Genomic DNA, 18,171 nt, shown 5'->3' with positions numbered 1-18,171 from the left:
AAATAAGCCAGAAAGAGAAAGAAAAATACCATATGATATCACTCATATGGGAATCTTAAAAAAAAAAAAAAAAGACAAATGAACTTATTTATAAAACAGAAACAGACTCACAGATGTAGAATACAGACTTGTGGTTGCCAGTGGGGATGGGGGTGAGAAGGGATAAACTGAGAGCCTGAGATTTGCAGGTACTGACTGGTATATATAAAATAGATAAACAAGTTTATACTGTATAGCACAGGGAAATATATTCAATATCTTGTAGTAGCTTACAGTGAAAAAGAATATGAAAATGGATATATGTATATTCATTTATGACTGAAGCATTGTGCTGTACACCATAAATTGACACAACATTGTAAACTGACTATACCTCAATTAAAAAAAAGATACACAGGAATTTTCAGGGGGGGATGGCAAAACATGTAGTCGAATATCAAAGATTACTGCTAATCACAAAAAAACAGACATCTTAAGTTAATGATTTAGTGCTTTTCTAAGTATGGGAAGATGGGTTCCTTGACATTATTCCTTTGATATGCCCCTTAAGTATCTTAGGCCAATATCCTGTTTTTGTCTATCCTGAATTCCTCTCAGTGTGCATGGTTGGGGGCTACAGTGGCTGATGTCTTGATAGCCAGCAACATTCATTGTTTACAGATTGGCAGGCAACATTTTATTCTTTGTCCACAGCCCTGAAGTTTTACCTCTAGAAATAATTCTAGAGATAGTACATCAGCTAACGGTCTCTTGGTGTCTCTCTGCAAACTATTTTTTTTTTTAATGAAGGAAAAGGAGAAAGTAGAGATACTATCTTATGGAAACTAAGTATGGACTAGCCAAGCTTAGTTTGATTTCATTTATTCATAAATGCTCAGCATCCATATTTCAGACAGCTAATCATTTTACATGAGATGACCATTTCCCTGAAAACCTCTTGAGTTTGGGGGAGATTGTAGGTTATATAAAGCAATCAGTTCTCTTTGTGATAATATAGGGAAGAGTATTAGATCAGGAGCCAGAAGTCTCCTACTTAAAAGTGGTGTGACTTCCAATACCCAAAAAGTAGAAACACTCAAGTGTACATCAATGGGTAAACAAAATGTGATATATACATACATAAGGGAGCAAAATTTACCACCCCAAAATATGTCTCCTTGGCATGGGAATTAATTTAGGTTGATTATTTTTAAGAAACAGAACACTCAAGAAGTCTTTGTTTTTACTTCCCAATAAGCTGTCTAAAGATTTTAAATAAAGGGCCCATTCCCAGAATAGCACTATCACCAGAGCTATCTACAAAGAGTATAGGCTAGGTGTGGACTCAGGGTCTCAAGATCGGAGTTCACTGTGTCCCATTGTCCCTGCATGGCCCAGCAAACATTTGTTTACCAAACATTTGCTTTCCCATCTCCATATAAATTTCCTCTTTCCCCTTTGAAACCTCAAACCACTACCCTCCATATCCTCTTTTGTCTTTAGCTGACGGTATTTAAGGTGAGGGCTTCAGCCCATTTTGGCAAGTTACTCAGTTTTGCTGGTATACATGTTATTAACTTTTATTTGACTGTCTTCTGTTAATCTTTTTCATGCCAATTTAATTCTTACCCAGCCAGAAGAATCCAGAAGGGTAGAGTAAAATTTCTCCCTGCCTAAAATATACAATGCAATGTTATTTATCCTTAAAATGAAATGCAGTTCTGACACATGCTACAACATGGTTGAATCTTCAAAAAATGCTAGGTGAAATAAGCAAGACACAAAAGGACAAATATATGATTCCACTTGTAAAACCTAGAATAGTCAAATACACAGAGACAGAAAGTAGAATGCTGGTTACCAGGCCTGGGAATGGGGTTGGCTAGGGAGAATGAGGAGCTGCTGTTTAAGAGATATGGAGTTTCAATTCAAGGTGATGAAAAAGTTATAGAGATGACAGCCTCATGTAAATCAATGAAATTGGAACGCTCTCTCACACCATATACAAAAATAAACTCAAAATGGTTTAGAGACCTAAATATAAGACATGATGCCATAAAACTCCTAGAGTTCTAGGAGAGAACATAGGCAAAATATTCTCTGACATAAATTGTAGCAATGTTTTTTAGATCAATCTCTCAAGGCAAAATAAATAAAAGCAAAAATAAACAAAATGGGACCTAATCAAATTTAAAAGCTTTTGCACAGCAAGGGAAACCATAAACAAATGAAAAGACAATCTATGGAATGAAACAAAATATTTGCAAACAATATGACTGATAAGGGCTTAATTTCCAAAATATATAAACAGCTCATACAACTCAATATCAAAAAACAAACAAACCAATCAGAAAGTGGGCAGAAGACCTAAATAGACATTTCTCTGAAGAAGACATACCAATGAGAAGATGGCCAATAGGCACATGAAATATGCTCAATGTCACTAATTATTAGAGAAATGCAAAAACCACAATGAAGTAACATCTCATAGCAGTCAGTGGCCATCATCAAAAAGTCTACAAAAATAAATGCTGGGAAGGGTGCAGACAAAAGGGAACCCTCCTACACTATTGGTGGTAATGTAAATTGGTGCAGCCACTATGGAGAACGTATGGAGAGTCGTTATAAAACTGAAATTAGAGCTACCCCATGATCAAGTAATTCCACTCCTTGACAAAAAAAAAAAAAAAAAAAAAAAAAAAAAGGTGGAAAAGACAAAAACTCTAATTCAAAAAGATACATCCATTCCAATGTTCATAGCAGCACTATTTACTATAGCCAAGATATGGAAGCAACCTCAATGTCCACTGACAGATGAATAGATAAAGAAAATGTGGTAGATATATAATGGAATACTACTCAGCCATAAAAAGAATGAAACAATGCCATTTGCTGCAACATGGATGGACCTAGAGAATATCACACTAAGTGAACTAAGTCAGACAGAAAAAGACAAATATATGATATCACGTATATGTGGAATCTAAAAAAAATGAGAAAAAAGAACTTATTTATAAAATAGAAACAGGCTCATAGTCATAGAAGACAAACTTATGGTTATCAAAGGGGAAAGGAGTGGGGGAAGGATAAATTAGGAGTATGGGATTAATAGCTACATACTACTATATACAAAATAAACAATAAGGATTTATTATATAGCACAGGGAACTATATTTAGTATCTTGGAATAACCTACAGTGGAAAATTATCTGAAAAATAAAGTATAACTGAATCACCTTACTGAACACCTGAAACTAACACAATATTGTAAATCAACTATACTTCAATTTTAAAAAGTTATGGAGATAGATGGTGGTGATGGTTCCACAATAATATGAATATACTTAATGCCATTGAACTGTCCTTTTAAAAGTGGTTAAAGTAGTAAATATTATGTTATGTATATTTTACCACACACACACAAAAAGTGGTATGACTTCAGGCAATCCTTTTTATTTTTCCTATGTGTCAGTTTTCTAATCTGGAAAATAAAGATGAAAATAAGTGCTTCTGGGTAAAATGCTTTTACTCAACACAGACCTTCACCACACACCATAAGCTCAACGTTCCTCACACCCACACACAAGGGGGTTATGAAGATTAAAAGAGAGATCATGTATATGAAGTAGATTTGCTAGTAGTAAATGGTTATGAGAGAGGTGATTAGGAGGCTTACTGACCCTGGCTGATTTGGAAGGGAAAGACAGTGCCAGGCTGATGAAAGGCAGGACATCTCTCTTATCCCACAGCTGGCTCCTTAATTACAAGGACTTAGTCATACCACAGGACGATTTATGTTCCACCATTGCTGCATTAATTCCAAGGACATACCCCAGTTTCTCTTTCTTTGTTCTCTTCCTCCCCCTGAAGTTTCAGTTTTAGGGCTGAGCTGCATGACAGAAGAGCCAATAGTAGAAGATGACTGGCACCCCTGGAATGAAGATAATGGTGGCAGAACCTTCTGATAAAAGACCCTGCAGCTGATCGTGGGCTGGAGCTGTCTCCACCAGCTACCCACTAGAGTACTTTCTTTTCCTCTCTCTCTGAGCAATAAAAGCAACTCTTTTTTCACTTGGTCCCTCTCCCTCTGTTGGGAATTCTTTCCCAGTTGGCGGGCAAGGACCCATACACTGGGGAGGGGTTGCCCACCCGTTTGTTGGGCTTTCCAATTTGTGAGTTCCTCTATCCACTAATAGTTATATAAACCAAATAATAATAATGGTCGTTATTTAAATTTATTAAGCATTTACTATATGCCATGGACTTATTTAAGGGCTTTCTATAGCAACTTATTTAATCCTCACAGGAAGTATTTGAAGTACTATTAGAGTGAGCATTGTACAGATGAAGAAACTGATGGATAGAAGAGTGAAGTAACTTGCTGAAGTCACATAGCCAGCGAGAGTTTGAGTTAGGACTCTAACCCAGGAAATCAGATTGGAAAACCCCAACTTTCAACTTAGACCAACTAAGTTAAAACCAACCAGCCAAATGGCTCTCAACCAAGGATACTTTTGCCCCAAAGGAGACATTGTGCCATGTCTGGAGACATTTTTGGTTGTCACACCTCAGGTGTGCTAGTGATATCTGGTAGGTAAAGGCCAGGAATGTTGCTAAACATCTTCCAATGCACAGACAGCCCTGAGCATTGAAGGAAAGGACTATCTAGCCCCAAATGGCAGTGGCACTGGGGTTGAGACATCGTGACCTGGGCTATGCCATATTGCATTGGAGAGAGTATAATTGATTCTTTGAGTTTTAACCCTGAGTATGTTTACAAAAAAGAGCACTTGGCTATACCAGTCTGCATGTAGGTTTGTAGTGATGTTTATATGGAGCCATATAAATGTTTAAATATTAACATAGGTGATTTAGATCAGACTTCATGCTGGCTGCAATGTCACGAACCTGTTTTCAGGCTGAATGTCTATAACTTCAATATTCTGCTTGCTCAGAGTGGGCCAGGCCAGAGGACCCACACTATTCAAATTCATATACTACTGATAGACTTCTTAAAGGCAATTAAAAATTTACAGAAAGATCTAGATACTTTTACCTACTGGGGTATTTGTATTATACAAGAATTAAGAAACTTTGACGAAGCGAAAGTCACTTTGTTAGTGTTACTTAGTTCACATTATGCTCAAATAGTTTGGATGCTGAGAAATTTCATTCAGCCTGAGATCTCCTGGAGAACTACCTTTTATTTTATTTTTGTTATTTTTGGGTCAGAATGTTTATATTCCTCACACACAAGGGTCTACTTTCTCAACAATGCTAGAAGCACAGAATCTTCCCCTTGCTTTTTTTTTTTTTAAGTTTTTGGAGACTTTTGTTTGCATGTCTTTATAACATAATTGGCTTCATTTCAATGAATTTTCATGATAAGTAAAAACGTTTAGTTGCTCTGAACTCATTTCATGTCAGTTTTTTCCTGTAGATATGAATGAAGGCACATTGAGTTTACCATTAACTTGCCTTCACATCACATTTTAAGATGAGTTGCTTTGGGGAAAATTTTCTCGACTAAACTAATACCATTTATAACATTTAAGTTCTTACTAAACTGAAATATTTTCTGAATTTTGTCTGCTTTTTTCTTTTCAGTTACTGTCCCTCTTGAGAGCCACCTCTTTAAGTGCCAATTTTAGAAAGATAATGATTTTTACACAGGTAATAATAACAAGAAAGGGAAAAAGATGGAACAGCATAACTAGCAGATTTATCATTTGGAACACAGATAATAATGATGTTAATATTTAATTATAGCAAAAGAAAGTGAAGGAAAAAGAGAATGTGTGAGAGAACATTGGCAGAGGTATCATCCGAGTTGGATTTCACATTCCAAGCAGAGCCATTCTGTGACTGTCACTTGCACACTGTAGAGTTCAGGAATTGACATGATATTGTAATTGATGGTGGGTAGGTAGTATATTATGATGTAAAGAAGGTCAGTGCTGGGTCAAGATGGTGGAGTGGTGGGACCATGAGCTCGCTTCACTCCAAGACTACAATGAAATCACAACTGACTGCTGAACAACCATTGGAAAAAAAGACTGGAAACTAGCAAAAACAATCTTCAGCTGGAAACAAAAAGGAAACCACACCAGGACGGTAGAAGGGGCATGCTCACGGAATAATCAGGCCCCATACCCCCAGGGTGGGTGACCCACAAACTGAATAATTAAGTTGCAGATGCCCTCCCACAGGAGGGAGAGCTCTAAGCCCCACATCAGTCTCTCCAGCCCCAGGTTCTGGCATTGGGAGGAGGAGGAGACCCCAGGACATCTGGTTTTGAAGGCCAACAGAGCTTAGCTCCAGGATTCCCACAGGACTAGGGGAAACAGAGACTTCATTCTCTTGGGAAGCGTACAAGTGTGTGCTCGAGTGTGCCAGGTCTAAGGGCAGAGGCAGTGATTTCATAGGAACCTGGGCCTGCCTGCTGGTTTGGGAGGGTCTCCTGGGGACATAGGGGATGGCTGTGGCTCACCCAGGGACATAAAAACTTGTGGCAGACATTCCAGGAGTGTTCATCTGTGTGAACTTTCCTGGAGGCTGACATCTTGATTGGATCTTTAACACCAAGACCTAGCCCCACTCAACAGCCTGTTGGGAAGCCTCAGGCAAAACAGCAAACCAGGTCCCATCAGCAGATCTCCTAAGCCACAAACGACTCTAGACACAGCCCTACCCATCAGAGGTCCAGGACCAAGCTTCAACTAGCAGTGGGCAGGCACCAGATCCTGCCAGGAAACCTGCATTAAGCCTCTAGTCCAGCCTCATCCACTAGAGGCAGGTACTAAAAATAAGAAAACAACAATCCCAAACCCTATGGAAGGAATCCACAAACACAGACTAGACTCTACACTGGGACTGGCTGGACCCTGGCCCTTGGGTGACAAGAGAGGAGTGTACTGCTGGGACGCATAGGACATCTCCCACAGAGGGCCACCTCTCCAAGGTATTGAAACATAACTAACCTACCTAAAAATACAAATAGAAAGACAGACAATGAGAGGTGGCAGAGGAATATCTCCCAGGCCAAGGCACAAGATAAAATCCCAGAAGAAGAAATAAGCAATGAAGAGATAGGCAATTTATCTGAGAAAGAGTTTAAAGTAATGATGGCGAAGATGTTCAGAGAACTCAAGAGGAGTATAGATGTACAGAGTGAAGTTTTTAGCAAAGAGTTGGAAAATATAAAGAATACCAAAACAGAGTTGAAAAATAAAATCACTGAAATGAGTATTACACTAGAAGGAACCAACAATAGACTAAATGATGCAGAAGAATGAATCAATAAGCTAGAAGACAGATTAGTGGAAATCACTACTGCAGAACAGAAAAAAGAAAAAAGAATGAAAAGAAATGAGGATAGCTTAAGAGAACTCAACAATGCTAGAAGCATAGAATCTGCCCCTTGCTTGACACATGAAGCATGCTAATATTCACATAATAGGGGTCCTAGAAAGAGAAGAGAGAGAGAAAGAACCTGAGAAAAATTTTGGAGAGATAATAACTGAAAACTTCCCCAACTTGGCAAAGGAAACAGTCACCCAAGTCCAAGAAGTGCAGAGAGTTCTACATAGGATCAACCCAAAGAGGAACATGCCAAGGCATGTAGTAATCAAACTGACAAATATTAAGGATAAGGAGAAAATATTAAAATTAGTAAGGGAAAACGTATTTTGCTATTTTTGATGCACTGGAAATGTTTATGCCAGTTATAAAATTCTGGTTTTTGAAGTGAAAAAAAAAAAAAAGGTGAATGAAGGGCTACAAATGCAAAATATCCTTCTTTCTTATCGGTGAGTTGTGTTCCATTATGTATATATGCTGCATATTCTTTATCCATTCATCTATTGATGTACACTTTGGATGCTTCTGTATCTCAGCAATTATAAATAATGTTGCTGTTAATAGTGGGGTATATGTATCTTTTTAAATTAATTCTTATTTTGTGGTTGGCTTTATGCCTTTGATAACTATGTAAGTTTAAAAGCTAAAGCTCTAAACTTTCTTAAAAACAATAAACAGTACATATATGTAAATTTAAAAATATGTGCAGTATATTGTGTATTTGTATTTACATGCAATATGTTGTATATGTACAGTCAAATTGTAACAATTCTACCTAATAAAACTGAAAAAAAAAGAAAGTTGACACTAAGGCATTATTACTTTGAGACCATAAAAAGAGGAGGTTATAGGATTTATGCACATTATTTTGATCCACTGTTTGTTAGTCTGTAAGTACCTGCCAAGTAGAAGCTTAGGAATATGATCTCTTCAAATGAAAACTTTCTTCCTCCTTTCTGGGGGTTTTCATTAGTTCAAGTGTTCTGTGTACTGCCAAATTGTTAAAGCAGTATCAGGTAGTCTTAAAGGTCATATAAACTCCAACCTGAGGCTGCAAAGCCTAGTATCTATCCAACCAAACAACCCCCCAATTCACACCTCATATAGAGCCTCAGTGTATTTCTGGTTTATAAAACCCCTCTCTTCCTTTCCACACATCTATCCTACTTCTTTCCCTGGACTAGCAAAGAAAGAGTCCTGACCTCTGTAATCTGCTACTCAATCTTCCTTTCCTGGTTCCCCTCATTATTTTTATTTCCCTATCAATTCCACTATTCCTGTCTACCAAGGACCTGTCTCTTTTGCTTTCAACTATTTTTGGATCTCTTCCATCATAAAAATACTCGGTGAAATTTTTACCCACTTCATCCCTGTTTGCCATCCTGTCTTTCATATCTTACTGTCAAGTTTAATCTACAGTGGTTGCCTCTGTTTTCTGGCTACTCATTTCCCTAGGAGTATAATTGCCCTTTTACTCTTCACCTGGTACAAGATGCTATGACAGTCCTAAATATAAGGAGTTTTGTGAGCTCACAGGAAGGGCACATCGCCCAGTCCTGATGATGGGGTGGGAGGTGAGCCATAGATGGAACCTAAAGGGTGAGCAGGGGTTAGCTAGATGATGAAGGGGATAGGAATGTTCCAGGTATAGGAAATCATGTGTGCAGGCACTGGAGGTGAGGTCATGGCATATTCAAGGAATAGGAAGTTCTCCCTTGGAGAACAGAGTGTCGGGTAGAGAGAAGATAGAGAGCACAGCAAAGACTCAGTCTCTCAGAGTCTTAGCCTCAGTGAAGACTGGGAAAAGGTTTTGAGCAGGGGACTGCCATCATCAGATTTAGACATGTTGCAGGATGGAGAATGTACTGGAAGAAAGACAGGAATAGATGGAGGGAGACTAGTTAGGAGGCTTCTCAGTAATCCAGGCCAGAGATGACAGTGGTCGGAATGAGGCTGGTGGCAAAGGAGATACTTACAAGCTAGAATAATAAAAGAAATAGGCATTTCTTTAATAAATATATATCAAATACTTAGTAAGTTTTATGGGCTATTCTGGGCATTGGGGATACAGCAGTGAACAAAATACATTAAAGCAAATCACTTCCCTTGGGGAGCTAATGCTCTAGAGGCAATGTGGACAACAAAGAGCATAAATAAGTAACATGTATAGTATGTTCCATAATGATAAATGCCAAGGAGAAAATCAGAGAACAGAGGGAGAAATGGAATCTTGTGTGTAGACTGTGTAGTCAGGATTGCAGTTTTAGGTACAGGGTGAAAAATTCTGAAAAGACATTAAGAAAAAGACTTAAAGGAAAGGGAGCTAGCTATGTGGATCTGGAAGAAGAGATTCTGGAGAGGAAAGAGTAATGTACAAGGTCTTGAGATGAGTATATGTCTGGTGGGTCCAAGAAACATCAAGGGACCAGTGTGGCTGGAGTGAACTGAAAGAGAGTGAAGGTAGAGTGATGGCTAGTTTTACAGGTCAACATAGCTAGGCTATAGTTCCCAGTTATTCAATCACTCATCTAAGTATTGCTGTGAAGATATTTTGTAGATGTGGTTAACGTCTACAATCAGTAGTCTTTAAATAAAAGGAAATTATTCTTGATAATGTGGATGGGCTGCGTCCCATCCATTGGAAGTCTCTGAAAGAAAAACTGAGCTTTCTCTGTGCTATAGGCTGAGCATTTGAGTCCCTCCAAGGTTCACATGTTGAAACCTAATCCCCAGCATCATGGTATTTGGAAGTCGGGTGTTTGTTACAGGGCCCAGAGGTAAGACCAGGTATGAATCCCAGGATTAGAGACACACAAAATGAAGCCAATATTCATTTCACAAATCACTTGGTTTTTGCACACAACACGGGTTAAGTCAAAGTAGGGAAAACAGGAAAGGGGATTACAAGCCACTCCAAGGAGAAGCCTGGGAAGGAGGCATCTCAGCATGAGCTGTGGTCTTTGGTCCTGTAACAAGCTGTGAGTGGGACGACAGAGCCTCTGGCAGCACTGGTCTAGAAAAACTCTCAGCAGCTGGAGTTGTGTCCTCCAGGAAAAGTCGCCAGTTGCTTGGCTTAGTGGGCTCGTTTTAAGGAGTCTGCCAGTGAGGTGTAATGGTTATGCCCCAGGGAGATCTTGTCTCTGTCCTTCTGTTCCAGTGAAATATTTCCATGATTCCTTATTTAAAGTAACCCTTATTTAAAGTAACCCTCTTAATTTATCACTCTAACACATTTGAAGTCCTATATTGGATATTTCAAAACAACTAATAGTGAAGTTGACACTGGCCATTGTGATTGCATTCTGAATTACTTACTGTAGCTTAAATCCTATGAGTTTCACAGAAGATGACGAGGAATCATAACCCAAGAGAAATCACATGACAAGTTGGGGACTTCAATAGGTGACTAGGTTATGGAGGTGAAGCCCCATGAATGGGATTACAGTCTTACAGAAGAGGCCTCAGAGAACTCCCCTGCCCCTTCTGTCCTGTGAGGACACAGTGCGAAGACAGGCTGGCTGGCTGTGAACCTGCAAGCAGGTAACCAGCCACCAAATCTGCTGATGTCTTGATCTTGGACTTCCCAGCCTCCAGAACTGTGAAGAATAATTTTCTGTTGCTTACAAGCCACTCAGTATTTGGCATTCTGTTATAGCATCCTGAACTAAGACACCCCGAGTGAGAAGAAATTCTGCCTCAAAACTGCAGAATCAACTTCTGCCCAAGACTTCCCAGCCTGTCAGCCTCCTCTACAACTTTCACGCTTGATAGCTTCCCACAATCATGTGAGTCAATCCCTTGAAATACCTTCTGTCTGTCTACCAGTAAGTATGTATATAAAATCTCCTACTGGTTATGTTTTTCTGGAGGGCCCTGACTAATATAAGTAGTAAGGTAACAGGTAGGAAGACTGGACCACATATCACTTTGTAGGTCATGGTAAGGACTGTTGCTTTAAGTTTTAGATGAGAAGCTAAGGAAGGATTTTGATCTGAAGCATGACATGATCTCATATTCTAAAAAATCATTCTGGCTGCTGTTTTGGGAATAGCAAAACAGGAACAAGAGGTGATGGTGACTTGGATCAGGATGGTAGCAGTGGGGTGATAAGAGGTGATAGAATTCTGGATATATTTTCAAGGTAGAAAAAACAGAGTTGTTTTCATAATGGATGTGGGGAATGAGAGAGGGGAATCAAGGATGACACAAATCTTTTTGGCCTGAGCAAACAGAAAATGGGGTTTGGAGCAGGTTTGGAGCATCAAACGCTCACTTTTGGCAATAGAACCTTGAAATGCCTATTGGCCATACGGGCAGAGATAGCAAGAAAGCATCTGGATGTGTCTGGTGCTCAGAGGGAAGATTTAGGCTGGAAATAGAAATGTGGGAATGGTGATTGATATTGAATGTGTGTGGTGGGAATTAGGTTTTTGGTGTGGTGAGAGATGAGGGTGAGGGGAAGGTAGGAAGAAGGTATAACTCCAGGTTTCTGGCTTAGACAGTTGTTAAAAATGGCATTCTCTGTTAGGGAATGTGGATGGGGTACAGAAGATGCTAGGTTTTGTATGTGTTGATTTTAAAACATTTATTTAACTGGAACTGGAGGTAATCTAGGAGACTATGTAATCTAATTTGATTCTCTCATAGATGAAGAAACTGAGGTTCCAGAAAGGCTAGCTTGTATTAGATTAACCAGTGCTGCTGCTTTTTTTTTTTTTTTTTTTTTGCAGTACTAGGGTACCTTTAATTAAAGTGAAGACTACAAAAGTAAAAGGCACATCTCCTCAGTTCTGAAGTTGATCCAGGCACCTCCAAACTAAAAAAAAAAAAAAAAAAAAGAAGGAAAAAGAAAAAAAGAAAAAAAAAGAAAAGAATTTAGTGGGGTCAGATTGGCTCTCAGGTCAAGTGGAAATTTCCTATCTATTTTGGGGAAGGATTTGATGTCTGGCATAGATTAAGACTACCCCAATTATTTTCAGGCTCAGTAGTTTAATTTCAGGAAACTTTAGACTGTGGTGATACTGGGCCAGGCCAGGCTAGATTTTTTTTTTAGGTGGAATAATTGGGTATCTGCACTGCAGCATTTTATTCTACCTTTAAATAATTCCTAGATTGAACAGTTTAAATTGCCAACTGAGATTTTCACTGGCTGATTTTGGAATATTGTTTAAATATGAAGGAAAGCTTGGGTAAAAGGAAGAAGAGGGTGTTAAGGGATATAGTTCAACTCTCTAAGAAGTCCACTGAAGCTGTGTGGTAGTGAGGCCAGCAAACATGGGTTTAAATCCTCAGCGTGACTTCTAAGTAGCTCTGTGATTTTAAGTGTCTGGTGGACCTCTCTGGGCTATAGTCATCTGTAAGCCAGGGATAATGAAGTCACACACACACACAGAACTGTCCATGGAAGTAAACCTATCACCGTATCTGGGAGAGGAAGCTCTTGATTGCACCCTTCCCCACAGTAAAATACTTATTAGCCATTTACTCACTAGCCAAGTTGGTGTTGAAGATGTACTGAGGGTCAATTTTCATCCTTTTCCTTGGCTTGATTCTCCATGCTTTCATTTCCATTAAAAAGTATAGATTTCTGGCAAATGGGAATGGTGGTGGGGAACAGGGGTAGGGAAGAGTGTTTCTGAAGCAAGCATGGAAGTATTCTCAAAGGGAATATAAGAGAGGCTGGTGAGTCCTAGCAGTCCCATGGCAGGACCCCAGGGTGACAGGAAAGGCTCAGAGGAAGGTTTTAAGATTATGTCCAGGGAGGGTGGTTCCCTGCCACAGTCAGGACTTCTGTACCCTGCAAAGGAGAGAGCCATCAGTCATCAAGATGCCAGTTTAGGACCACAGGGTACCATGACAGCTGACAATTCGAAGTATTTTCCCACTTAGCCCAAGGCAATGTAAGCCTCTTTGATTTTGGTGTGACCCTCACAAGGAGCCCTGCTGATGGCTGAGAAAGATTTTCCTACTAAACTGTTGAGAAGTGGGTTCAGAGTAAGGATTAGTGTCATTCAACTAACACTTAAAATTTTTCAGACTTAGAGTCACAGCAGTAATTGCCTGATGTTGGTGAATTGAAGCAAGCTTTTTTATTTTTTTAAAATGCAGAAAACAATATTCAGAACCCTTGCAGCATTCATTCACCTGCCAGCAGAGTAGGGCTCCAGCCTCTGAGGTTCCTCTGGGTTCCTGCTTACCACTGCTGTGTTCATAGCTATTTCTAGTCCTTCAACAGTGTGCATGACACAGGACTGCTGGGGATTAAATGGCAAACTGTCCCTAGTATGTGGCTAACATTCAATACAGGGGACTGATTACCATTCTGTCAGCATATCCAAGCAAAAGAGTGAAGAAGTACTTATTTCTCATAATGGTTAATACCAAAATTCATCCAAGTGTTAATTTTAGACAAGTGTCTTAAGAGCCAAAGCATGTTTATTGTGAAAAGAGGAAAGTTATCAGTACACTTTGGGCCTCAGTTATTTCACTAAAGTTTCACTAAAGGCTTTCTCCTAGCCTGCTTCACTCTTCCACTTGGCAAGCTGGAACAGGTATAACTTAATCAAAAGAATAAACAATCTGCTTCAAAATGAGTTAGAAGATGACTATAACTGACTCTCCACCTGCTAATGTCATTCTCTGCTAACATGGTAGGGTCCAGGACACCTATAAGCTCTGTGGTGACTTGCAGGTACTCTAGCAAAGCTAAAGTATGGAGAGGACTCTGTGCTACTTTATTCAAATATAATGATGTTTTGGAAAGCAGGCATTTTGGGACTCAGATATATACTTACCTCAACTAAATGCAGAATTTGGTTAACAGCAATTGTGTTTTGATTCTCTGTATCAGATGAGGTTAGCTGATGGGAAAGAGGGAGAAATGTATTGTCGAAATGATACCTTCAGATGAAATTTCCTTATGTTATAGAATCTATAGTATAACCTTCCTTAAACAGACTTCCAGATACTAAAAAGAGAAAAAGAAAAGCAGACCTTGATTACATAATCTATTTTCCTTTAATTTGAAGGTTAAGCTATGTTCTGTTCAAAACAAAAAGATAGAAACACCAAAAGTTTAAATTTGATCCATTTATTATTATTGCCACTTATGTGTACATTCTCCCAATTCTCTGCCTCAAATCTCAATGATGCCTTTATACTCGCAACATGTGTCCATCTCCAGTTTCCTTGTGCTGAAATGTCTGGCATTGGAATGTGAGGTATTTCTCAAGAAGCAGAGTAGTAATGTGTAGGGTGAAATGTTTGAGCAATATTTCTTACATCATGTGAAATTCACTATGAAATGCCACTAGATATAGTCCTTCATGAAAAGGAAATATAAATTATATAAAATTTAAGTGATTAAAAATAAAAATTATCTTAAACATCTATAGTATAAACTTTGCAAAGCCTTTAGATGAGCTACAAAATCTTGGAAATTAATGTAAAACTCTTTCTTTTCCTCCACTTTCCATAAGATCAGTTCCTAAGATAGTTCTGTGTATTATATGAAATTAGAACCTGCTGGAGCCTCAAAAGGTGGTATTAAAAAAAATGATAATTAGGAAAAGCAGAAGTCCAAACATTAAAATTCTGGTTAATATTATATGAAATCAACTTAAACCTGGTAAATCATTTTTAAAAAAAAACGAAGGACTTATTGTTTTTTAATTTTATATCCAACAACTGCATCAAACCTAATATTGATCTTTCGTCTTAAAATTGCCAGGAAACGCTCAGGAAGGGTCCTAAAAGAAAGATAACATGAAATAATTAGGAAAGTAATATTAAGTGCATTTGTAAAATATCTTTAAAAATACTTATATTTATCAAGTATCATGTCCATGTTCATCTTAAATAAGATTAAGAACTTTAACTCTGAGTCACCACTATATGTTCTTTCCAGTGAAATCCATTTCCTTTTCAAAAGGAAAAGGAAAGTTTAACCTTCTTTAGGGTAGGAGTGACCTGAAAGATTTAGTCTTCAAAATAAATATACTTGAATACTTTTCAAAAGATCTAAGAGACAAGGTGTATAGAACTGAATAGTTCAGGTACTAAACGGCTTAAAAAAAAAGAAACCTGACCCTAGAGAGAAAGTAAGAATAGGAACTAATTTTATACTTTATAATCCAGAAACTATTAAAATGTTCCATTAAAAGACTAGGGACACAGAATTGCTGAAAGAAAATGCAGAAAATACACTTGGTTTTTGAGCATAATGCTGAACAAATTATTTAACTTTTGAGTTTAAATTTCTTACATGTAAATGAAAGAATTAACACTTACCCCCACAGTGTTCTTATGACTAATCAATGTGTTAATATAAAATGCCTTAATTTTATGGTGATGGACACACAGTAGGTTAATTTTTATCTCCCTACCCCATCCTTAAGTATATTGAGGAACTTGTCACATTCCAATGAGTCTGAGAGAAACTGAACAGAGTATGTAAACTTGTGTAAATATGTACAGACATCTGCTTAGATGGCATTAAAATAAGGTTTAGAAACTGAGCAGCAAACATTCATATTCAGAGAAAAATCAGGGCAATATTAATAATAGTGATAATTATAATAATAATTCTGGTATATAGCATTTATTACTTATAGTATGCTGAATATTTTAAATGCATTTTATTTATCTCTCACAGGCCTATAAAGTCCTGTTGTCTCCATATAACAGATGAAGAAACTGAGCTTCAAAGAAGTTAGATAACTCATCCATGTCCACATAGCAAATCACAAAAACACAGATTCATCTGTGATAAAAGTCTGGGGAAACTTTAATCATCAAACATTTTGGTGCCTCCTCTGTGTCCATCAACTCTTCAAAGCTCGGGAGATGTAGTGATGAAAACCAGACAAAATTCCTTCCCTCAGAAAGTTACATTCTAAAGACCATGATCACTGAACACTTACATAATGGGACAAGCATAATGGGAAACACTTTGCAGGTTTTAACTCATTTATTTTCCAAGAAGATCCTTGAGCTTTACTATCTAAACCTATTATTTTTAACTGACTTCCTAAAGGATCCATGCTGGGGAAGTCTGACTCTAGGGACAGGCAGGCAGCAAGAGAGCAACAGGCTATTTTTTCCCCCCTGACCTAAGGCACCTCCTCACTTTCCCCTATTACCTGACCAGTGTCATTGCCACACAACTTTCCCAGAAGAGTAATGGGGCAATGTGTTATGCATTCTTTAAAAGAGTGGTTTCCAATCTTGGCTGTATGTTAGAATCACAGAGAAAGTTGTATCTCTTAGAGACCAAGCCACACTCTAGACCAATTAAATCAGAATCTTGGGGAGTAGGTCTCAGGCATTAATTAGCATTTTAAAAACTCCCAGGTAAGTTCTAGTGGGCACCAAAGTTGGGAGTTACTGCTCCAAAAAAATGCTTCTCAAATTTGAATGTCCATACAAATCACCTGTGGGTCTTATTAAAATGCAAATTCTGATTCAGGAGATCAGGAGATTCTATATTTCCAATAAACTCCCAGGTGATGGTGATGCTGCTCATCCATGGACCACATTTGAAGGAGCAAGGCTTAAAGGTCTCTAAAATTATAAGAGATTATGTAGCAATTCTTATGCTTCAGGATGACTTTGCAAAGAGCTCAATGATTATCTGTTGTATATTTAAATGACTATCTAAAACCTAACTATGGTCTCCTCCAATATCACTGTCCCATAATTCCATTATGTAATAATGATTAAAAACTATCCTCCTTCCTATTCATTCATTTATAAGACAAAACTTCCAGAAATGTATAAATTTCTTTCTTAAAAAAAAAACACTTAAAACTTGTGGAAATTATTTAATTTCTTTCCCCATTTGCTATACCAATCTTGTTTGAATTATTAACAAATGTGGTTTTAAAAATGGATGGATTCCTTAAGCCTATTATTTTTATTAACTTAATTCCATTTAATTGTACTTTATCAAATGACTGACTTTAAATCTGAATTAAAACATGTAATAGATAATCTTCATGTGTAATGCTGACAAACATAACTGTCACTTACTTTTCTAACACTGAAAAAAAACTTAAAGAAGATGGAACAAAGATCATTTTCTGCTCAGTCAGGATCCCATCTATCAGCTTGTTTACCACTTCCTCAGGTTCCAGAGTGGGTCCCAAACTGAAATCAGAAGCAGTCTTCAGAAATGAAACATTTCACGGAGGCTTCAGCTTTGGTTTGGTGCAAAACAAGTGAGTTAAATTACCATAGCATAACTGACTTGAAGCATCTAGCCTATCACAGGGACTCAAAGATGGTAGCTGTTTTCACATTAATAATAATAGCAAAACAAAACCATTTATTAAGACTCGAAAATAATTTAGCTAGATTAGGACTGACAAATTCACTTTTAAATCCTTAGAAGTCTTCAGAAAGAAGTCAGATACCATTATACAAGTTTTATTATTATATTAAGTGTATAATTTCTAAAGTATCAGAGGACTTAAAATACAGGGGTATGCTCAGCTCTAAGTCCTTGATCTCCATATGGAACCCTTATATTTATTAGGTCTTGATTTAATTTTTAGCTTTGTTACTTTGTTCCATTTTACATCTTTACTGTGTAATCACCCTGGTATTATGCATTACTGAGTAAGAGGTGGTCCCTAAAAAGTGACCTTTGTTCTCTGAGCGCTAGAATAAGTGCATTTAGGATAGAGTTACAAAAGAGTTAGTCCTGTTTTTTTTTTTTTTTTTAACATTTTATTAATGACTTCGAAAGAAAGATAAATAATTAAATTTACTCATGAAACTTGCTAATGTCACCAAATTGTATGGGAGACTAACATTTTGGAGAGGCAGATTTTA

At 37.8% G+C, this 18,171-nt stretch overlaps 1 protein-coding gene across 1 annotated transcript in view; it reads right to left on the bottom strand.

Annotated features, from left to right (window-relative positions):
• Window positions 1-14,412: 14,412 nt before the first annotated feature.
• HSD17B11 (hydroxysteroid 17-beta dehydrogenase 11) overlaps window positions 14,413-18,171 on the bottom strand; it is a 33,909-nt gene continuing 30,150 nt past the window's right edge. Inside the window, exons 6-7 of the mRNA XM_032498474.1 lie at window positions 17,368-17,484; window positions 14,413-15,086 (exon numbers count right to left, since the gene is read on the bottom strand). Coding sequence (XP_032354365.1) covers window positions 14,996-15,086; window positions 17,368-17,484 — 208 coding nt within the window. The 3' untranslated portion in view covers window positions 14,413-14,995. The remainder of the gene's footprint in view (window positions 15,087-17,367; window positions 17,485-18,171) is intronic.

Source organism: Camelus ferus, chromosome 2 (genome assembly GCF_009834535.1).
Source record: "Camelus ferus isolate YT-003-E chromosome 2, BCGSAC_Cfer_1.0, whole genome shotgun sequence".
NCBI classification, from domain to species: domain Eukaryota; kingdom Metazoa; phylum Chordata; class Mammalia; order Artiodactyla; family Camelidae; genus Camelus; species Camelus ferus.
Note: the sequence above shows the minus strand (reverse complement) of the source record. Positions and strands in the feature narration are given on the sequence as shown.